The sequence below is a fragment of the Calypte anna genome, chromosome 11 (assembly GCF_003957555.1).
Source record: "Calypte anna isolate BGI_N300 chromosome 11, bCalAnn1_v1.p, whole genome shotgun sequence".
Lineage (NCBI taxonomy): Eukaryota > Metazoa > Chordata > Aves > Apodiformes > Trochilidae > Calypte > Calypte anna.
In genome coordinates, this window is record NC_044257.1 from 17,937,299 (window position 1) to 17,959,891 (window position 22,593).

Genomic DNA, 22,593 nt, shown 5'->3' on the forward strand with positions numbered 1-22,593 from the left:
ATGATGGAGACCTCATCCCTGGAGCCATTCCAGGTGAGGCTTGATGAGGTTCTGAGCATCCTGATCTGCTCCAAGACATCCCTGCTCACTGCAGGGGCTTGGACTGGGTGACCCTTAAAGGTCCCTTCCAACCCAACCCATCCTATGAGCACCCCAAACAAGGTGCCTGTGGGGCATTTTCAGATCCCCTAAGAGAAACCTGGCCATGAAACCTTCCTCCTGGGTCATCCAGAAAGCAGCAGGGCAGGGCAGAGGCTCAGCTTGGCCCCACACAGCCCTGAAGGGCTCTGATCTCCCAGGGAACATCTTTGTTGTTGCTGCTTTAATGAGCTAATGCTGAGTAATTGATTCCTAAATACAGAGAAATCAAATGTCCCCAGGTCAGAGCAGGATCCCAGCCCCATCCTCAGCTCAGCAGGCAGGCTGAGGGCACAGGGGATAAAGGAAATCAGAATTAAATCTCCTTCCTCTGCCTCACTGGCTGCAGGGCAAACCTTAATGTTGCTTTAAAAGGTGCATCCATTTTTTTTTCCCTGTTAGAATAAAAAAAAACATCAAAAGGGAGAAGCTGAGGGGGGAAAATGAGTTAAAAAAGTCATTTTAAAGCCAATTTATTCCCATCTCCCACACCCCATCCTCCAAGGACTCCCAGCCAAGAAGGTTTTATGGCTGTTTTTTATTTTAATTATATCTTTTTCTTAGAAAAATACACATGCAAATAATATATCTTTCACCCCCAGACTTTGTTGCTGTCTTTTCACCTCGGAAATAAACAAAATAATAACAAAGACATGGAGAGAAACAGCCGAGTGGAGACAGACTCAGGGATGCTGTAGGGATGGGATGCTCCAGGATGGAGGTCTTGGTGTTGAGCTGCTTGATGTTGATGCTCCAGAATATTTCTGCTCTCCAGAAGGGTTTTGTTCACTCTGGCCAGCTCTTTGGGACCAGCCAAGTTTGGATCTGAGCCTTCCTGAGAGACCCAGCATGGAGCAGAGCCCCAAAATCCCAGGAGTGAGGAAACCCAGGAGAAAATGAGAGCTACAACATCAAACCCACCTTGTTCTGCTGTTTTATTGGGGCTGCAGCTGGCAGCATGGGGGAAATGGGCTGATGATCCCTGGATTTATGTTTTAGGATGGCATTTTGGGGGTGAGGGATGCTGCTGATCCACACCATGGCTTTTTTTCCTTTTTTCCTCCAGATTCATAAGGAGCAAACCATGATTTGTCTCTGCCCAGACGTCCAAAAACCACCCAGGCAGTGCAGGGAAGGTTTCCCAATGGAAGGATTTCCCTCCAGCTCCTTAAACTGGGAAATGCAGCTCCCAGCAATGCCCTGCAGTGCCCATGGCCCTGGCCAGGGGTCACAGCCCTGGCTGCACATCACAGCCTGCTCCAGACTGACCCAAAGACCTTCTCTTGCCTTGGACATCCCAACACAGCTGGATCCTGCAGACAGCTCCTACATCCCACATCACACCTGGATCCTGCATCCCAACACGTCTGGATCCTGCAGACAGCTCCTATATCCCACACCACAGCTGGATCCAGCATCCCATCACAGTCAGCTCCTGCATCCCAACACATCAGGATCCTGCATCCCAGACAGCTCCTACATCCCACCACAGCTGGATCCTGCATCCCATCACATCTGGATCCTGCATCCCAACACATCTGGATCCTGCAGACAGCTCCTACATCCCACCCCACAGATGGATCCAGCATCCCATCACAGTCAGCTCCTGCATCCCACCAGATCTAGATCCTGCAGGCAGCTCCTATATCCCACCACAGCTGGATCTTGCATCCCATCACAATCAGTTCCTACATCCCATCCCAGCTGGATCCTGCATCCCATCTCAGCTCCTTCATCCCCCCACATCTGGGTCCTGCATCCCCCCAGAGCCATCTCCTGCTGTGCCAGCACAAAGCCCCATGCTGTGAGCACCCTGTGCCCCCCCCCCAAAAGGCAGCTGTGTCCCAGCCAAGGCAGAGCCTTCCCTGGGGGGCTGGACACATCCCCAGCAGTGGGATGTGATCCCTCACTTCCCACATCCCTGCTCCAGCTCCCACTGGAGCTTTCAGCCTCGGGATCCTCTGGATTTCCCACAGGAGCCTCAGAAAGGCACCCAGCACCAAATACCTTTGGCACCACCCCAAAAAGACCCCCCCAGCAGCATTTCATGGGGCAGGGAGGGGGCTGCAGCCCCAAGAATTCACCCCTCAAACCCCCCAGGGCTTGCAGCAGTCATTTGCTTTTTGCTTTCCTCTCATTGTTTGTTATTTTGTTGCTGTTGGTTTTGGTTTTTTACCATACAAAACACACTTTTGAGACTACCTACTCCAAAAAGTGAAGTGGGGGGGTCCAATACAGGGGGGCTTTTGGGGGGGGGAGGAAGGGGGCTGCTTGGTTCCTATTTCTACAGCCAGCCCTGGAGCAGCTCAGGAGTTTGCTGGAGGATCATGCAGGTTTTATTGCAGCTTCTCTGGCTGATTGCTTTGCCTTTTCTTTTGATATTAGCCCACTTGCAGGTTCAGGTAGCCCCAGGTAGGGGGGGGGGTTTCTCCCCTCCCCAGCCTCTCTTGGCCACCACCTCCCTTTGCAGCGTGCCAGCCCCGTGGCTACTCGGTGGCCATCTGCTCGATGTGGTCGCTGAGCAGCTTGTATTGCTCTACAGAGGAGAGAAAAAAAAAGGGGCTGGGAGGATGGTGCTGAAGCATCCCGGGTCAGAGAGGTGGGATCCATCCCTCCAACCCCTTGGGAAGGGGTTGCCCACCCCCCAGGTTGCCCCCTACCTTCATCCAGGTTGCCGATGGTCGCCTGCTTCTTGAGGAAATCACTGCAGAGCTTCTTGCTCAAGCCAAAGGCCAGCATGTTGTGAATGAAGGTGCTGAGGAGGGGGTGGGAGAGGTTTTTGAAGAGGGATGAAGCAACCCCTCCCAGCCCTTCTCCTCTTCCTCCCCACAGCCCCTCGGCCTGGGTGCTGAGACACCCAGGGACCTCCCAGGGAGGTGCTGGAGTCTCCATCCCTGAAGGTGCCCAAGAAGCATTTAAATATGGTGCTTCAGGAGCTTTGGTGGTTGTGGGAGTTGGATTAGGGCTGGACTTGATGATCTTGAAGGGGTTTTCCAACCTTAATGGTTCTATGATGCTTGGCTGAGGGAGAGCATCCCAGATCCCTGTTGTTCCTGGAGCTGCAGGAGCAGGTCGCAGGGAGGAACATCAAGCATTCTTGGTGGGACCCCAGAAGGGGGTGAGACCCTTGGTGAGACCCTGAGAGGCTGCCCAGAGAGGGCTGCCCCATCCCTGGAAGTCTTCAAGTCTAGGTTGGATGGGGCTTGGAGCAACCTGGGCTGGTGGGAGGTGTCCCTGGGCATGGCAGAGGAGTTGGCACTAAGTAGCCATTAAGGTCTCTCCCAACCCAAAGCATCCCATGATTTTATGATTCTTTACACCCTGAGGGATGTCCCCAGTGGGGGAACTTCTGCTGGGTGTCCCAGCACGGCTGGTGAAGCCCCAGGAGGCTGCTGGTGCCCTGCTCACCCCAGCTGCCCGAAGGTGATGTTCTCGTTGAAGCGCAGGCTGTCGGCACGCTCCTCCTGGCTCATGTGGCACCACTTCTCCCTGCAAGGCATCAAAACCCTCAGGCACCTCTCAGCAGCACCCCAAGAACCCCAGCCCCTGCCCTCCACCCCATCCCTGAGGGACTGGAAAGGACTGGGAGCTCCTCTGGCCACCGGGGGTACTGGGGGAGGTCCCACACCTCCACCCATCCGAAGAGTTCTCACCCTGGGGCAAAGCAGGAGACATCCCAGGAGAAAGTCACCTTCAACCTTGGCTTTTCTCCTGGAGACCCCAGGAAACAGCACTGACCTCTGAGCTTGGGTTTCTCACCTCTCTTGGGCAAGAGGGACAAGAAGAGGAGGGGTGGCAGGGTTGGAGGTGTCCATCCCTCTGCTGAAGCCTCCCCAGCCTTGGGATGGGGGATAATGCCAGGAGGGTACCAAACACCTGCAGCAGGGCTCTGAAGCCCTGAGATGCTTCCCAAGAAGATCCCCCCAGGATGGCAGGAGGCTCCCATCCCCCCTCCCCACCCCCTGGCTTCCCAAATCACAGCCTGGCCCTGAGGATGCTCCAGCTCCACTCCAGCTCCCTGGCAAAGGCAAACTGGGGATTGCCTTGAAGGGAAGGAGGGGTTGGAAGCTGTGGGTGGTTGCAACCAAGACCAGGTGAGTCCCCATCCAGGCTTTCTTCCCCAAATGGGAAGAAAATGTCACAGAAATGTCACTGTGGCCGTGCAAGGCTCGGGTGGTGGCAGAGGGAGCTCAGGGCATGCACAGGGGGGGGAGAAATCCAGCCCCAAGGAAAAGCCAACCCCTTCCCAAGAACTCAGGTGAGGGTCCAGCCAAGGATAAGAGGAGGAAAAGCAAGGAAAAAGCAGAAGGAAAAATAGTTGTATGGATGGGAAAGGAAGAGGAGGACAGCAGGAGAAGGTGGCAGGTTTGCAGCTGGCCAAGCAGGATGGAAGGGGCTGAGCTGGGGGGGGAAGGAGTTGCTGGGGATAAAGGGTCTGGGGGTAAACCCAGAGAGGGGGGCTCAGCCCCAGGGTGGGGTCGTGGTGCTGGAAATGGGAGAGGAGGGGTGCTCAGGTTGGCTGAGCCCATAAAAGGGACCCCACGGAACACAGCCCAGGCTGGGCCTGCTGGGGAAGCTGCTGAGCTGAGAGGGGCATCCCCAGGAGTGAGGTTTAGGGGGGTTGTGGAAAGTTCTGTGATTTGTTTAGAGGGAATTTTAGAAGAAAAAAGGGAAAAAAAAAGAAGAAAAAAAAAAAGAAGGGAAAAAAAAGAAGGGAAAAAAAGAAGGGAAAAAAGAAGGGAAAAAAGAAGGGAAAAAAAAGAAGGAAAAAAGAAGGGGAAAAAAGGAAGGGAAAAAAGAAGGGAAAAAAAGAAGGGAAAAAATAGAAGGAAAAAAAAGAAGGAAAAAAGAAGAAGGAAAAAAGAAGAAGGAAAAAAAGAAGGGAAAAAAGAAGGAAAAAAGAAGGAAAACAAAGAAGGAAAAATAGAAGGAAAAAACGAAGGAAAAAAGAAGAGGGAAAAAAAGAAGGGAAAAAGAAGGAAAAAAATAAGAAGGAAAAAAAAGAAGGAAAAAAAAGAAGGGAAAAAAAGAAGGGAAAAAAAAGCAGGGAAATCCCCTGTGTGGCTCTCCTGAACCACTTCCATCTTCATCCCAGCATGGCAGGGCTGGAATAACATCTCACCAGGAAAACTTGGGCATGGCCTGGAGCTGGGGAGCTCCAGGAGGGTGGGATGGGATCCCTGGGAATGGCTTCCAGCCCCAGTGTCACCCTCAGCAAGGTGCCCTGGGAGCAAAACTCTTCCAGTTCCCTGGCAAAACCAGGCTGGGAATTCCCTGCTGAGCTTCTGCCCCTTGGCTCCCGGAGGGATTTGCTCCAAGGTGGAGCATCCCAAGCTCCAGCAGGAGAGCAGGGAGCATTCCCAGCTTCAAGCCTTGGATTCTGAGCTCTGTGTTCTGCTTTGGAGCTTTTCAAGAGAGCATTGAAAAGAAAAATACCAGTTTTTTTTTTTCCCCAAGGTCCTCACAGCAGAAGCTGGGAGCAAGCAGGAAGGACAGGAGATGGAGGAGGAGGAAGGGGGGGGGAAAGATGTTTTCTCCATGGAGAGACTCAGTTCATGGCCAAATCCTGCCTGGGGAAGTGTTTCCCAGCAGCTGGGCAGCTGATTCCCACATCATAGCTCAGCTGGAAGCCCATCAGGTTCCTTTTTTAAAAGCCACATTGCAGAGGAACCCGATGGAAACCTTTCCAACCCTTTCTGGAAAAGGTGACACCCATGAAGTCAAAGCTCCTGGGTGGAAAAACACCACCACCACCCCCCAAAAAAACAAAAATGCTGCTTTTTTGATGCTTTTTTTTTTTTAACCTTCCCCAGGGCAGGATTTTGGTCCTGAAGGGAGCTTTTTGGACACTTTAAAGCACCGAGTCCGGGGCCAGACACACCTCTGCTCCTCTTCCTCCCCAGCGTTCCCTCTGGAGTGGCAGCAGAAACGGGGCCAAAACCAGTGGTGGGGGCAAGATCATGCAAGACAGAGGGGATGGAGAGGGGCAAGGAGAGAAGAAGAGGTGGAAGGAGGTTGTTAGAGGCAGAGAGAGGAAAAGAAAGAGACAAAAATAGGGATTTAGTTTGGGTTCCTTCCCTCTCACCCTCCTCCCCCCCCCCCCTTAACACCATCCCTTGCCCACCCACCCCAGAGGAGATCAAACCCCCCCAGTGATGGGAATGGTCACAAACCCATCAGCAGGGACCCTGCAGACACCTGCCATGGATAAAAAAACCATTCCTGGGGTTTCAAACCCATCCCAGGGGCCCCCAGCTCCTCCTGCCAGGGATTCAAATCCCCCGTGTCCAGCAAACCGCATCCCAGTTCACCCAGTGGCTTCCAGTATCCCCTTTGGAGGACTGTGGGGGGTTCACCACCGCCTTCCAACCCCCCTGAGATACCCCAAGCTGCTTGGTGGGACTTGTTACTCCAGGGGAAGCAGCTCCTGGTGGCCCACGTCCTCCTGAGACATTTTGCTGCTCTTAATCTAGGGGTTGATCAAAGCCAAAGCAGCTCTGGTGCCATTGGTGGGGAGTTTCCCTCAGGGAATAAAAAAGGGACAAAGAGGAGAGGTTGATGGTGGAGAAAAAGGGTGGGATAAATCTTGGTGGATGCACGGAGCATCCCGTGGGGTGAGCCAGAGCTGTGGTGGCTCGAGTTGGGCCCTTGGGGAGGATGGAGAAAGGTTGGCTGCATCAAGAAGTGCCCTGACCCCTCAGAAAAGGGGCTGCTGGAATGCCCTGAGTTGGAGGAATCTGATCCCAAGAGCTCCCAGCACTTCCCAGGCATGGGTTGATGGAGGAAGGAATTGGTCCAGCCCTCATGGCAGCTCCATGCTGGAGCAGGAGGTGATGGGCAGGAGCCTGAGGAGCAGCTCTCTCAGCCCTGCATCCCATGCCCAAGCATCCAGATGCTCAGCCACCCCCTGGAATGAGCAGCCCCTTCCCTTTCCAGGGTTTATCCTGATCCTTGTCCTCACCTTGGTCCCCAGGCTGTGCTGGCAGCACATGCACAGCCCTCCCAGGGGCAACCAGGACCCAAGACATCCCCTCTGCACCTCCTCAAAGGGCTGCACCTAGCATCTTCCCCCAGATCTGCTTGTAAATGAACACCAAAAGCCTGAACCCTGGGCCTGGTCTTCTGGACACACCTCTAGGGTTTTGTTCTTGCCAATAAATAAATAAAAAAATAAAAAACAACCAAAAAACCCAATGCAAAAGGAGCAAGGAAACCTTGGTGCTCCCAGATCCCTCAGAAGATGTGGATCTCACCCACCCACCCCCCAGCCCAGCAGCTTTCCAGGGTGGAAAGCAGAACGTTTCTCCATGGTCTAGAAGCCATCAGAAGCAGTGTTGTGGGGCTGGAGGGGATAGGGCACCTCCTGTTCCCAGGGGACGTGTCCTACCTGGTGGTTGGGGACCTCTTCCTGCGCTCGCAGTGCACGGCATCGAAGAAGGCAGCGTTCCAGAACCTCAGGTTGTGCCTGTGGGGAAGGAGAGGTTGGGAATGCTCACACCTCCCATCCCTCCCAGCCTGTCCCCGAGTCCAAATGCCAAGCAGGAGCCAGGCTTTACCAGATGGGCTGCTGCTTGAGGTGCATGTACAGGTAGATCTTCTCTCCTTTCTTCTCCTCCTCTGGGCTCTGCATGGAAACTGTGGGGATACAGGGATACACAGACCCACAGAATTCCAGAGTGCTTTGGGTGGGAAGGGACCTTCAATCCCACCCAGTTCCAACCCTTCTGCCATGGTCAGGGACACCTCCCACCAGCTCAGGATGTTCCAAACCCCATCCAACCTTCAACACCTCCAGGGATGGGGCAGCCACAGCTTCTGGGGGCACCCTGGGGCTCAGCACCCTCACAGGGCAGAATTCCTTCCTAATACTTCATCTCCATCTCCCCTCTTCCAATCCAAAGTCATTACTCCTCGTCTCATCCCTCCAGCCCTTTGTCCCAAACCCCTCCCCAGTTTTTCTTGCAGGCTCCTGAGGTCTGGATGCCCCCCACCTTCCCACCCATGCCCAGACTTTGCACCCCTCTTGGCTTGGCCCCCAGGCAGCTGTGATGACAAGGTCTGCAAACCAAATACTCATCCTCAGCAACAAGAAGAGGACCTGTGGCTGCCTTTGGTGGGCAGAAACTCATTCTGATCGAGGTGTGGGTGTCCCAGGAGGACACTCAAAGGACTGGATGGACCACTGGGCTGGTAGCACACACAGCTACCACGAAAGCTCAGAGGGGGAGGATGCCCAAACCTCTGTGACTTGTGCCTCTGAGGACAAGACACTGGGAGATGTCCTTGTGGGACAGGAGCTGGGATAACTCCAAAGCAATGAGAAACCTCCTTTGGAGCACTGAGGAGTCAGCACTGGTCCTTCCTGCCCTTCTCCCCATCCCACAACTCCATCAGTGCTGGGCATCATCTCCTACCACTTCCAACTCTTGTTCCTTCCCCAGGGATGCCTTGGCCCTGCCTGCTCCAGCAGTGCTGGCTCCACTCACCTCTCTTCTTCAGCTTCTCCTTGGGTTTCTCCTCCCCTTCTCTGTGGCACAGAAAGCAGTGTCAGCTCCTGAGATGCTGTCCCCCTGACAGCCCCTGCACCAAACCTCTCTGCCTCTTGGCAAGGGGAACACCTTCATTCAAAGACCCCCCTCCTCCCACACCACTACTGTCCCCTAAAATCTGCCTGAGGGACACTGGGATGTCCACCCCAATCACACAGAGATGCTGCAGAAGACCACAAAGCATCATCACCATCCCCCAGAACTCCCCATCTCCATGGCCAGGGGCCCCCAGACCATCAGAATCCCCATGACCAAGGTCTGAAGCACCAGACCAAGCTTGGGGTTGTCTTCCCATGGCCACAACCACCCCTGCCTCGTGGTGACCCTACACCCAGGGATTTGGTCCCTGTGTGACCCCATTCCTCAGCCCACCCCCCCAGGGTGGGCACCCACTCGCTCTTTTTGGGGACAGGACCCTTCAGCTTGGTCTCCAGGCCCCCGAAGAAGCCCTTGACGTTCTCTGTCTTGGCTGAGGTGGTTTTCAGCAGCCTCTCTGCAATGTCCTTCTTCTCAGCCAGCCAGCTGTTGGCAGACTTCAGGTAGGAGTCGATGCTGCCCATGGGCTTCTCCTTGGCCTCCAAGGGCAGCACATGGGGTTTGCCTGCAGGAAACATGGCAGGAGCTCAGTTCTGGGTGCTGCAGGTCCCCTCCCAGCTATTCTGGAGACCAGGAGCCAGATGGAAACAGCCCAGACCCCATCCTGATTCTCCAAGGTCTTTATCCCTTCTATCTGGGATGGAAAATCCATCTCCCCCCCCCCCAGAGGAGTGACCACCACACACCCAGTAATGACCCAAAGTGCTTCTGGGCTGCAGGGTTCACATCACAGCCCAGGGTTGAGGAACATCTGGGGAGGGAATATCCCTCAGTGGCAAAGCAGACCCCCAGCCAGGCTCTCCAGGAGGTTTGCAGAGCTTCTGGGCCATGGAAACTCTTTTCTGCTTGAGACTGGAGGCAACCAGAAGCAGCCAGGTTTGGGTACCCATCCCCTCCCCACTGCACAGGGCACATTTCACCACTGGTCTCCAGCCCAAGCAAAGCCCAAGGGTTCTGGCACCTCTTACCCAGGTAGTAGTAGGTGAAACACATGGTCATGAGGTTCTTGGCAGGGCTGAAATCATCCATCTGGTGACACCTGAGAGAGAGAGGGGGAAGATGGGGTGAAGACACCCACCAACCCGAGCATCCCCCTGCTCGCTGCCCCTCCTCAAGCCACATCCCCCATCTCAGGAGCTTTTTTGGTTGCATCCAAGCCCCCAGACCTCGACTTACTCGAAGAGCACGAGGGCAAAGGACTGCATCAGGCGGTAGAAGGTCTGCTCCGAGACACACTTCGAGTTGCAGCGCTGGTGGGGTTGAATTTGAGACAGAAAAAGGTGATTTCTGCTCCACGCAGCAACAAGCACACCTTGCCCTGCCTCCAGGGGCACTGAGTCCCCTTGGGATCTCCCTGCACTGAAGCCCTTACCCTCCCCCCTTCCAAAAAACATTCCTAAATTCCCTGCTGCTCCAAAGCCCTGGTAGAGGTGGTGTCTTTTCCACCCACCCTTCCCTTACCTGGGCGCTCACATATCTGGCAAACCACTCCCTGCCCTTCCCATTTTCTCCACTGCACAGCTCCCCAAACCTGGCTTTCTCTTCTTGGTCCAAATCCTCTCTGGAACAGGGAAAAAAAAAAAAAAAAAGAAGCATCAAAACCCAACCTCAAACCCACCCCATACCATTAAAATTGGGGATGTGGCCACCACCCCTCTCCATCCAACCCCCTTCCACGTTATCCCTCTGGGCAGCTGTGATGCTGGATTAGGGAAAGGCAGAGGAAGGTGGGGAAAGGAGGACCCATTTTGTCATCTTTGGGCTTATGGGGGTTTTTGTGGTTTTGTTTCATTCTCTCCCAAAGGCAGCAGGAGAAGGGAAAAGCCAAGGACAGCCCGAGCAGAAGCTGAGCTCCAGAGACACTGTGCCCCCCAGCAAAACCAACCCCGGGGCTGCTCCTCACGCTTGGCTTGGCAGGAGCAAGGGAGCTGGGGGGATGTGGGGCTGGGGGGATGTGGGGCTGGGGGGATGAGGGGTTGGGGGGATGAGGGGTTGGGGGATGAGGGGTTGGGGGGATGAGGGGTTGGGGGATGTGGGGCTGGGAGATGTGGGGCATGAGGGGCTGGGGGATGTGGGATTGGGGGATGGGGGATTGGGGATAAGGGGTTGGGGGATGAGGGGTTGGGGGATGAGGGGTTGGGGGATGTGGGGCTGGGGGATGTGGGGCTGGGGGATGTGGGGCTGGGGGATGTGGGGCTGGGGGATGTGGGGCTGGGGGCTGGGGGATTGGGGATAAGGGGTTGGGGGATGAGGGGTTGGGGGATGAGGGGTTGGGGGATGTGGGGCTTGGGGATGTGGGGCTGGGGGGATGTGGGGCATGAGGGGCTGGGGGATGAGGGGTTGGGAGATGAGGGGTTGGGGGATGAGGGGTTGGGGGATGAGGGGTTGGGGGATGTGGGGCTGGGGGATGAGGGGCTGGGGGATGAGGGGCTGTGGAGGCAGAGTTAGGGGCAAGTGTGAGCTGCTGGCATTTGCATGAGCATCAGCAGAGATGCTCAGTGGGGGAGAGGAGATGGAGACCTCCAGCATGGTGACACCCCCAGCACTGTGACACTCCCAGCATGGTGACCCCCCCATCATGGTAACACCCCCAGCAATGTGAGCCCCTGCCATACAAAAGGGGATTAAGGAGAAAGGAGGGAAGCTGGGGGTGCAAGACCTACCCAAGAGAGGGGCACAAACCAGACCCTGCATCCCCCAACTCAAACCCAAAGCTTCCCCAGGGCTGGGAGCACGGGGCCATGCAGGAGGAAAGGACACCAGAGGATGGGTCCTGGAGTGGGAAACCCCCCCACGTGGCATCCCACGGGCTGTCCCCTTCTGCTCACCCCCCTGTGAAGATCTTCTCCACGTAGTGGCGGATGAAATCCCGGTGCTCAGCTGCCCCCTGGTCCCGGGCAGACTCCGTGCTCTGCCCAGAGGAGAAGGACTCATTGGAGGAGGAACGTCTGTAGCTGCCCCAGCCCCTGGGGATGTCCCCCATGTCGTTGTCACTGTCTGCTGACTCGGTGGCATCGCTCTCCATCTCCCCCGTGTCCCCGTTGTCACTCGGGGCAATATGGGGAGAGGGCTCCGAGGGGACCCCTGGGGGGGTTTCGGTGTCCAAGTCGATGAGGTTCCCAACAGGCACCTCCGTGGGGGTCTCCATGGCTCTCCCAGGGGACGTGGTGGTGGTGGTGGCAGTGGGGTGACCTGTTCCTTGTCCTCTGGGGCCTCACTGGGGTGCCAAGGCCATGGCCAGGGGGATGGCTGGGAGGAAGGGCTGGCTAAGGCAGGCAGGTCCTGCTGGGGGGCACTGGGTTACTGTGGGACATCTGAAAGACAGGGGAAGGACAAGGGTGAGGAGTAAATCACCACTGGGGACAAGGAGACCACAGGCTGCCACCTGTGGTGTCCCCAAGGTGCCCATCAGCAAGGGGAAAGGAGAGGAAAGGGGTGAACTGGGCAGGTGGAGGTAGGTGCTCCCCACCAGCCCTGGGAAGAGTCAGATCCAGGGAATGCTTCCTGCACCCTTCAGGGGGGTTTGTCACCCTGCAGCTCTGCTCTCCAGAGAGCATTGACAGGAGATGGACCATGATGGAGAGTGATGGAGAGTGATGGAGAGTGATGGAGAGTGATGGAGAGTGATGGACCATGATGCTCCAGCACCTCCACATCCCAGGGCAGCAAAAACAGAGCCAAAGAAGGGTCTGCCCTGAAGCTACCTCTTTGTTAGTGTCACTTGTGTCCTCAGGTACATTGGTTCTGCCATGGGAGGTGACAAGTGATGCAGCCATTAGCCCATCCCTGAGTTCAGCACTAACCCATGCCCACCAGCACCACATCTCCAGAGCTCTGAAACCCCTCCAGAGATTGCACAGAGCCAGAAGGTTTCCTCTCAGCCTCCTGTGCTCCAAACTCTGGGCAGGACAGCCCAGAAACCCAACACCACCACCCCAGGAGCACAGGGGACAGACAGACACCTCCAGGATATTTCTCCAAACATCTCCAGGACTGTGCTGGAGTGATGGTGACCTCTGGTTTTGCTTCAGGACACAGTTGACTTTCTGGACTGCCAGCTGGGTCCTGCTGAGCTTAGGGAGTGCCTTTGGCTCACAGAAGGTCAGAAAAGGGTTAAACAACTCACTGACCAGCTCACCACAAAGCTCTGCCCTTCAACCAAGGCCAGAAAAGGTATTTTAAGATGCTGGCAGCTGCTGTGGGTGCCCAGGCTTCCCAGCCATCCCCCCACCACCTTGGAGATGGTCCTGCAGCCTGGAGGCACCAGGGGTGATTAAAAACGGTAATTAAACTGAAGAACACATCCAGACCTCTCCAAAACCCCCAGCAGCACATCCAGATCCATCCTAAGTCCTCACCAGCACACCCAGACCCACCCCCCAAAACCCCCACAAGCACAACCAGACCCCTCCAAATCCTTCACCAGCACATCCAGATCCATCCAAAGTCCTCACCAGCACATCCAGACCCCTCCAAAACCTCCACCAGCACATCCAGACCTTCCCAAAACCCCCACAAGCACATCCAGACCTCTCCAAAACCCCACCAGCACCTTCAGACCCTGGATCCCCCCCCATCTCTTCCACTATGCCCACCCCAGCAGCTTGGGGACACGATGGGTCCATCCTGATGGGTGCTGAGCCAGCCTGGCAGGGCTGTGTGGAGGCTCCAGGGACAAAGCTTTGTTCCTGCCCAGGAGAACTCCCTGTGCCTGTAGGGAACAGCTTGTTTCCTCCAAGGGAACTGGTCAGTCTTGTTCCCCTGCCTCCCTCCTGCCATGCCAACACCCTGGGGCTGAGGGACACAGACCCAGCAGGTGCCACATCCTCCAAACCACCCCAAACCCCACCAAACTCCTCTTCAAACACCCCCCTTTCCCCCCAAAAAAAACCTCCTTGTTTGGATGAGCCCTGAGACTTGGAAGAAAATCCAACTCCTCCTCCTCCTGGGCTGCTTGTCCTCATCTGCTCCCCTTCACCCTTCCCCTGTCCCCAAAGCCACCCTTGCAGCAGATGCTGCCCAAGTGCTCAAGTTCCAGCTCCTCCAACTCCATCAAAATCTTCCCCCATCCCCCCCAAAAACGAACCCCAGGGAGGCTCTGAGCTGAGACCAGAGGTGGAGCAGAGACCACACACACTCAGTGCATGCCAGACACAGCTCCCAGAGATGGGGAATGGGATAAGGAGCCCACAGCCTGGGTCCTAACACCCAGGGTAGGGTTTTTGGGTAGGTGATGGGTGCCCCTAGGTCTCCCCAGAGCTGCAAAGCTTCTTCTGACCCCTTTCCCCCCACACACATCTCCCAAAATCAGCTTTTACCCAGAGGGTCTTGGCCAGTTTGCCCCAATGGAGCCATTGCCAGGCAACCTGAAGCCCAGCAAGCTCCCAGCTTTGCAAGAAGACAAAAAAAACAAATAATAATAATAATAATAATAATAATAATAATAATAATAAATTGAAAAAAAATAAAATATCCCTTTTCTTCCCACTGCCATGAGACACCAGATGGCAGCTCCCTGGGTCTGTTTGGACTTCAGAGGGGAATTAAATGTCTCTTGAATAGCCCTGGGCTGCAGAATCCCCAGGTCTGTGCCCAGCAGCCCCTGCTCCTTCCACATTTGCCAGCAGCTCTCCATCTCCCCCCACCTCCCATCTCCCACACACGCAGCTCCAGGGAGCCCCAAAATCCCTGCAACTCCCCTTATTCACCCCCAAAGAGTTTCCCCTCAGGCCCTCAGGGTCCAGGTTGTATTTTGGCTCCCCAAAAAGCCCATGGAGTGGGGGGGGAAGGGGGGGTTTCCCTGAATGCACTCAGCCCCCACCTCCTTCCCACTGGAGATGGGGTTTGGGGTTAAAAATGTCCTCCAGGGACATGGCTGGGGGGCACCTGGGGACTCTGCATCCCACCTGGTGAGGATGAATGCCCCCAGGGTGAGGTTAAAAGGCTGGGGGGGAGGGGGAGGGCTGATGAGAAAAAGCAGATTCCCCCCCCCTCTTTTCCCATGTGATGATGGAGGAAAAGGATGGGTTCAACCTCAGCAAGGCAAGGGCACCCATGGCACCAGGGGCTGTCCTTGGGGTGACAGCAGAGCTCCCATCCCCCCCAAATCCCCATCCCCCCCAAAATCCCCATCCCATCCCCCCCAAATCCCCATCCCCATCCCTATCCCTGGTTGTTACCTGCCCCCAGCAGCTCCGGTTCCCCTTGCTGGGGGAGCAGCAGCATCACTTGGGTCCAGTATATCCGGCACGGAACAGTGCTGGGGACACCAGGAGGATGGGATCCCTCCCTCTGGTCCCCATCGTGTGTCCGTGGGTCTGTCTGGGTGTCCCTTTCCCTTCCCTTCCCTCCCTCCTTTCCCTCCTCCCTCCCGGTGCCCACGCACGGCTGCGCGCAGAGCCCGCACCGCCTCGGAGGAAAGGGATAAAAAAAAAAAAAAAAGGAATAAATAACCTCCATTGTGTCATCTCGCCAGAGCTGGCACGGATGGCTGAGCATGGCTGGCTTCCCAGAATCATCCCGATCCCCCCCCGAACCATCCCGATCCCCCTGAACCATCCCCCCCCTGAACCATCCCGATCCCCCTGAACCATCCCCCCCCTGAACCATCCCGATCCCCCTGAACCATCCCGATCCCCCTGAACCATCCCCCTGAACCATCCCCCCCTGAACCATCCCGATCCCCCTGAACCACCCCGATCCCCCTGAACCATCCCCCCCTGAACCATCCCGATCCCCTGAACCATCCCCGATCCCCCTGAACCATCCCGATCCCCCTGAACCATCCCGATCCCCTGAACCATCCCCCCTGAACCATCCGATCCCCTGAACCATCCCCCCCCTGAACCATCCCCCCCGAACCATCCCCCCCTGAACCATCCCCCCCTGAACCATCCCGATCCCCCTGAACCATCCCCCCCTGAACCATCCACCCCCGAACCATCCCGATCCCCCCCCTGCAGCACAGGAAAAAAAGAAAAATAAAAGGCCTTGGAGATGGATTAATCATCACCCCCCCTCCCCACACCAGTCCCTCTGCATCCAGACAGCCCAAATATTAAGCAGAACCAGTGGTTCTGCAGCATCCAAGGGGGGTTTTGGGTTTGAAGCCTCCCCATCACTCAGCCCCCTGGGGAAGGGGGAGGGGGTGGCCTGATCTGGTTCCCCTTATTTGGAGAAAAAAAGAAATTTAAATAAAAATAGCAATTGAGGTGGGGAAGAAATAATATTATAAATAATAATTGAGGTGGGGAGGAAAAAAAATAAATGGCAATTGAGATGGGGGGAGAAATAAAATTATAAATAGCAATTGAGACTGGGGGGAGAAAAAAAAAATAAATGGCAACTGAGATGGGGGGAGAAAAGCCCCAGGAGGGAGGAGACACATGGGGAGAGCAGCTGGATGAGGGCAGCACTCAGGGGAATTATTGCTTGCTTGGAGAAATTAATGCTTGCTCAGGATCCCCCTGAATTGGGGGGGTGACTTTAGGGAGCAACAGCTTCCTACCCCCCACCCCCAGTTCTGCAGCACTGCCCAGGCAGTGACAGTGACAGTGACAGTGACAGTCCCTGTGTCCCCAGAGCATCCCTGCTCCAGCATCCCACACACCCACCCCTTTCAGAGCATCCTCCCCTCCCTGGGGCAGGGGGACAGTGACAAGTGACACCCCACGGTGGGACAAACAACAACCTTGGCTGATAAAACCATCACCATTTCACCCCCCTGCCCCCAAGGAGATGCCATGGGGACCCAGAGCAGCCAATTGTGGGTCCCCAGGGAAAGCTCAGAGGGTTGCAGAGGGGACTGCAGCATCCCCAGCACAGCAGCAGCCTTGGCCAGGAGTCAGAATCCTCCAGAGTGGCTTTTCAGATGGTTTTTTGGTGCCAAGCAGAGGGATGAGAAGGCTGGGTGAGTCAGTCCTGCCACTGAGCATCCTCCTGGAGAGAGCTGGGATGGAGCCAGGGGCTGCAAAACGGCTCCACTGGGGAGTGGGGGATGGGATGAGGCCTTGGGGACCTGGAGCTGAGCAGAAATCCAAGAGCATCACTAATGGGTTGTCTGCTGAGGGGGATTATTGTCATCAAGTCAGGGATTAGAAACTGCAAGTCAGGTGGAAAAACCCAGCCTGGAACCCCCAGGTTTTGCAGAAGGTGATGAGGAGGCTCTGACTGACTCCCCCAGACAGACACCTGAGTTCTGAACCACGATTTGGGGGGCAGGGTTTGGACCTCTCCATTCTGCTGCTGACCTCAGCTTTGCCCCAGAGCACAGGGAATGGAAAACTCCACTGAGGTGCTGGCAGGACCACTCCTGGTGCTGCACCAAACCCCTCCTCATGGACCAGGATGGGCAGGTTTGTACCTCCCTCACCTGCTTTGGGATCTCACAGCCCTTCCCAGGGGATTCATCCTCAGGAGGAGCTGGGAGAGCACATCATCTCCTCTGGGAGAGGCCAAGGATCACAGCAGCCCCTTTGCCTCAAGGCTCAGGATGGGTTATTAACCCATGAGAGATGTTTGAGAGGTGCCAAGGAAAGCTCTCTCTGGTGGTAGTACCCCAAAACACACCTTCCAAGGAGAGGGGATGCTCAGTGAGGTGGGATGACCCTGCTGCCCAGCTCCATCCTCAGCCAAGATCCATCCAATCACAGAATCATCCTGGTTGGAAAAGACCTTTACAACCATCAGGTGCAACCATCACCCCAGCTCTGCTAAACCACAGCACTCAGCACCCATCACTCAGCACCACATCTTCTGAACTCCTCCAGGGATGGGGATGCAACCACCAGGACCAGTGTTTGATCACCCTTGAAGTGAAGAAGTTCCTCCAAGTCTCCAACCTAAACCTCCCTGGCACAACTTGAGGCCATTTCCTCTTGTCCCATCCCTTGTTCTTTGGGCAAAGAGACCAACACCCCCCTGGCTCCAACCTCCTCTCAGCAGAGAGCCAGAAGCTCTCCCCTCAGCCTCCTCTGCTCCAGGATCAGCACCCCCAGCTCCTTTAGCAGCTCCTCACAACTTCTCCAGACCCTTCCCCAGCTCCATCCCCTCCTCTGGATACATTCCAACCCCTCCATGTCCTTCTTGTCTTGAAGGGCCCAAAAGTGACCCCAGGATTCCAGTACCATCCTCACCAGTGCCCACCATCTCCCACCCCCCATCCAGCCCCCTGCACCCACTTCCTTCCCCAAGAGGTTTGCAGGGACCCCAGGGGCACCCACAGACCCCCCCCAGGGTCCCACCCATGGTCGTGCTGAGCTGCCACCCACTGGGATGTTCAGCACCTTGTTCCCCTTTTCACAGACACAGCCTTGGGGGAGGTGGCTGTCACACGTGTCACAAGGTCCTTCCCCAGCCACCACAGGACACGAGCCCAGCCACGGGTGGGTGCCAAGCTGTTCTTCTTCTCTCCTGGTGCTGCAGAACCAACCCCAGCAGCCCAGTTCTGCAGCACCAGGAGAGAAGAACAGGGGCCAAGCAGAGGTTGACATCCCCACCTCCCCAGCAGCTGCAAGGGGAAGCAGCTCTTCTGTGGAAGTTGCTGAAGTATTGGGCAATTTTTTTTTTAATTATTATTTTTTTTGTGTATGCTTCAGGGCAGAAAGCAGCCCAGGAAAACAGGGTAGGGTAGAGATGAAGCTGCTGACAGCTCCAGAAAGGAGCCAAGGTTTCCAAGCCAGAAGGATGGGATGTCAAATCCTGCTGGAAGGAATAGGAGCAAAGCAAGAGTAGGGAGAAATGAGATCCAAAGCCCCAGGGCCCAGGTCCAGACACTCCAGAGCCAGGGCTGACCCCATGGGGGGAGCTGAGCTCCAGCTAAGAGGGGCAGAAGTGTCCCCTGGGCAGGGATGTGCCCAGAGCAAAAGCACAAGAGTTGGGATGGGGGCAAGGGGACACCTCAGCCCCACAAAGCACCTTGCACCAGGAATTTGCATCTAAAAGCCCCAGAGCAGTAGGAAAACCCCACAGGGTACTCACCCTCCACCACCTCCTGGGCTTCAGGCTCAGAAGACAAGGAAGACCTCAGGTCCCTGGTGTCTTTGTGTCATCCCATGGCCTCTCCCAGGGCCCTCACCACCCCACACCCAGCCCAGGAGCTCCCTGCACCCTTCAAACCCCACACCCCAACTCAACACACAGGGAAACAGCACATTGCAACACCCCTTGGGGTTGTGACATGGCTGCTCAAACCCTAAATAAGCTGCTGGGCCAGGCTGTCCCCCTGCAAATCCCCCCTAATCCAATCTGGCTGATGGCATTAAATTGGACCCTCCTGTCCCCAACTCCCCAGCTTGTCCAAGGGCTGGGAAAATCCTCCTGTTTCTTTAGTCCTCCTTGTCCAAAGGTTGGGAAAAGCCTCCTGTTTCTTTAGTCCTGCTCGAGGTTTTGCTGCACCAGGACTTCCTTCTCCTCATTTATGGAATGGTTGAAGGATCAGGATCCACACCTGGCTGGCACATCACCATTCCAGCCCTGGGAAACCATCACCCTCCTGATGGCCTGAGCTGCTTCTCCTTCCTTGGATGTTTGGGTGGTTTACTCCACCTCAACCTGACACAGTGGAAAAATCCCAAGGCCCTGTGCTGACCTCCAGTTTGCCCCAGTAAATCCCAGCTGGGAGCCAGGTTAAGAAACAAACCCCCAAAACCCCAGCTATTTGGTGGGTTGTTCATAGAATCCCAGAATGGTTTGGGTTGGAAGGGACTTCAAAGATCATCTAGTCCCAACCCCCCTGCATGGGCAGGGACACCACCAGCCAGCCCAGCTTGCTCCAAGCCCCATTTTGAACCCTTCCAGGGGTGCCAGCACCCACAGTCCCTGTGGTGGCTGGGCTGGGGTGATGCTCTGCCCTTCCCAAGGGGATCCCTGATCAGAGGGACACTCCTGCACTGCCAGCTGCTGCTTACATTTCTGCTGAGCCCAGCAGAGATGTCAGAACCACCCTGCTGCTCACTGCTAACTTCTTTAGGGGAGGAAAAAGCCTCCCCCGGGGTCCTCTCCATCAGCAAACATCTGCTGCAGGATGAGGGGGGGAGAGCTCAGCCAGGGAAGCAGGAGGCAGGGAGTTGGGATGAGGGGGGGAATGATTGTCCCCATCACCTGCAGAACATCAGGAAGGTGTCCCAGGGTAAAAGGAAAGCAGCTGAAGCTCTGGATGAGTCCTTCCCAGGGAGATGCTGCTGGCCAAGGTGGAGCAGCAGGAGTGGGGCTCCTCTCCCCATCCTTCCCCTGAATGGTGTTTGGCTCCATCAAGCATTTAATACAGAAATAGCTGGGCACTGCAAACACCTCACTGCTGCCTGCGTGGGGAGTTGGCCCCAAAGAAGGCTTCCTGCAATGAAACCATTCCCCTTCCTCTCCCTTCCCAATAAAGCAGGGGGTGGGAGCAGGGCAAAGCATCTGAGGAGCAGCAGCTGCAGGGAGCAGAGGGAGCAGGAGGTGGTTCTGCTCCCTCCTGCCCATGCCAGGCAGGAGGTGAGGAGCAAACACAGGAGTGCAAAGGTTGCACAGCTCAGCTTCCTGCTCCAGGTTGGTGCCAAGCACCCCATTTCCTGGGGGAAGGTGGTGGCAGGGCAGCACTGCAGCTCCATCAGGGGGGGAAAACCCCAATGTGCCTCCAGAAACCCCCCTAAAAAAGCTGCTTGCTGCCACCTGCACTGCTTGCCCCACACAGCAGACATATGTTATGTCCCCTCTCTGTTGTCTGCCTCGGGGTGACAAGCCACCTCCAAGGATGCCACCATGGCCAGGAGGAGCATAGTGCTCCATCTCCACCCCATGCATGGGACAGAAGAGCCCCTGGCAGCCCCATTGGGCCCTGATAGGACATGAGCAGCTCAGGATGGATCCATCCAGTGCTTTGGGTGCTCAGGAGATGCCAGTGGCCACAGGACCAAAGGGAAGGGCACCAGGAAGGTGGGTGCTGAGGGCACAGCGTGCTGGCAGGAGACTCAGTGTCATTCTTCTCCTTTCCTTTCCAAACCCTGACGTGGATTTTTGAGCAGGCTCCCTGAGCACCTCGCCGGGGTGTCACCTCCCCACAGACCCCACTGCTCCCACAGCTCAGGTACTGAACACCTCCAGCATCCCCTGCAACCCTCACCATGGGGCATCACCATCCCAACCTTCCCAACCAGCAGCACAGGAGCAGGGACAAGGAGGACAAAAGGCCTATTTTATCATTTCCCAAGAGGAAACTGCATCCCGATTCGGTTTGCATTAAGACCTTCCACATTCAGAACCCAGAAGAGGAGGAAACCAACCCAAATTCCCTACAGGAGGCATCAGAGGCAGCTTTGCCTCCTGCTCCTGGAGCTCGGTGCACCACGGCTCCTTCGGTGGGTTGGGGGTGCCAGTCACCCCCAGGGGATTAATTCTTAACCAAATTTACCACAAACAAAACTCATTTTCCACTTGCACACCGAAGCCTCTTCCCTGGCAAACCCCATCCCGGAGGGATGTAATTTCCTCTCCGGTTCCAGCAGTGCCTCTGGGCTGTCTGTTTGTGTAAAGCTCTCTCACACGCCGGGTAACAGCCCAACAAGGAATTTATAAATACAGTCTTTTCAGGCTGTAATTGTCACTCCCGCCATCTGTTTAAAAGGAGGGAGCCAGGCAGCAGCGTGGGGGAGGTAAAAATACAGAGGGAAGCACCGGGGGGGGCCATGGACCAGCGCTTCCCAGGGGAGATGCCTTAACTTGGGAACACACAGGAGCTGCCCTTGGACCACTGCCCAGCGACCCTGGGGCTCAGAGACCCAACAAACCCCGAGCTGCAAACCACAAATCAAATCCAGCAACTTTCCTGCCATCCCAAACCTGTTTTCTTTGCCACGCCGGGGTGCGGATCGGCACCCGATGTTTTCTCTCGGCAGCTTTGCCCTTTTTTCCCTCCCCAGGGATCCCCAGTTTGCTTTTTACCTTCAAGAGGTGGGTGCTGCTCCTTCCGAAGGCTGCGAGGGTTCTCTCGGTCCTTGGGGTGTCCCGGGGAGTTGGGTGCAGGCTGGGCAGAACCTGGGAGAGTTTTGCAAAAGTTTGCCGGGGCACGGAAATGAAATCAAAGGCAGGCTTAAAACCCAAAATAAAAGATGAACGAGGAGAGGTGGTGATGAACCCGGTGCTTTTTCCGGAAACTTGTCCCAAAATACGGAGCTGGGCAGAGGTGGGGGAAGGACTGGAAATACCTGTTGCTGCTGCCGGAGCCAGGAGGGCACGGGGCTGGAAGGAGAGGTGTGGCAGAGGCCAATGTCACCGCCTCCTGGGCTGTCACCAACACCGACACCTTGGCAAAGGGCTGGGGACACGTCAGGAACCGGTGCTGGAGGTGGCTGGATGCACCCCTCAGCCCAAAGCTCCTGAGAGGCTTTTCCCTCCCGGGGGATGCACCCATTTCTCTCTGCTTTTGCACCAGGCTGTGGCTGCAGGTCCCCAACTCACGGCCAGGACCCCCCCAAACCCATGGCCAGGAGCCCCCCATCCCGAAACTCCAGTCCTTGGGATGTCCCCAGGCACCCGGTCCCCTCCTCCCCCTGCAGCACGGAGCGGGTTCAGCCAGAGGGGATGGGGGAGGGAACATAAAAAGGGGAAAAAAAAGAAAAAAGAAAAAAAAAAAAAGCAGCTTTATTTCTCCCTGACATTTAATAACCTTTATTGTCCCAGGGCTGGCAGCACGGCTGATCTTCCTCCAGGCTGGAAACACTTTAAAGCCTGGCAGCCGCCTCTTCTCCCCACCCTTCTGCAACAGCAAGAACCCCCCCAAAAGGTTCAAAAGGCACAAACCAGCAGGAAACACTGGGAAGGAGCAGCCCTG

At 56.0% G+C, this 22,593-nt stretch overlaps 1 protein-coding gene across 2 annotated transcripts; it reads right to left on the minus strand.

Moving 5' to 3' along the window:
• Positions 1 to 658: 658 nt before the first annotated feature.
• Positions 659 to 22,097, minus strand: KIAA0513 (KIAA0513 ortholog). 2 transcript variants are annotated; one of them, XM_030458044.1, is made up of 13 exons: positions 21,968 to 22,097; positions 21,705 to 21,797; positions 11,612 to 12,097; positions 10,245 to 10,344; positions 9,960 to 10,033; positions 9,752 to 9,822; positions 9,081 to 9,288; positions 8,625 to 8,665; positions 7,695 to 7,773; positions 7,526 to 7,603; positions 3,547 to 3,627; positions 2,799 to 2,893; positions 659 to 2,674 (listed from the first exon to the last, which is right to left on the minus strand). In XM_030458044.1, the coding sequence occupies exons 3-13, from the start codon at positions 11,929 to 11,931 to the stop codon at positions 2,625 to 2,627; spliced, it is 1,197 nt and encodes a 398-aa protein (XP_030313904.1). In that variant the 5' UTR covers positions 11,932 to 12,097; positions 21,705 to 21,797; positions 21,968 to 22,097; the 3' UTR covers positions 659 to 2,624. The 2 variants fall into 2 exon arrangements, with proteins under 2 accessions (XP_030313904.1, XP_008489656.1); XM_008491434.2 differs by lacking the exon at positions 21,968 to 22,097 and having other exon boundaries at positions 21,705 to 21,960.
• Between the last annotated feature and the right edge of the window lie 496 nt (positions 22,098 to 22,593).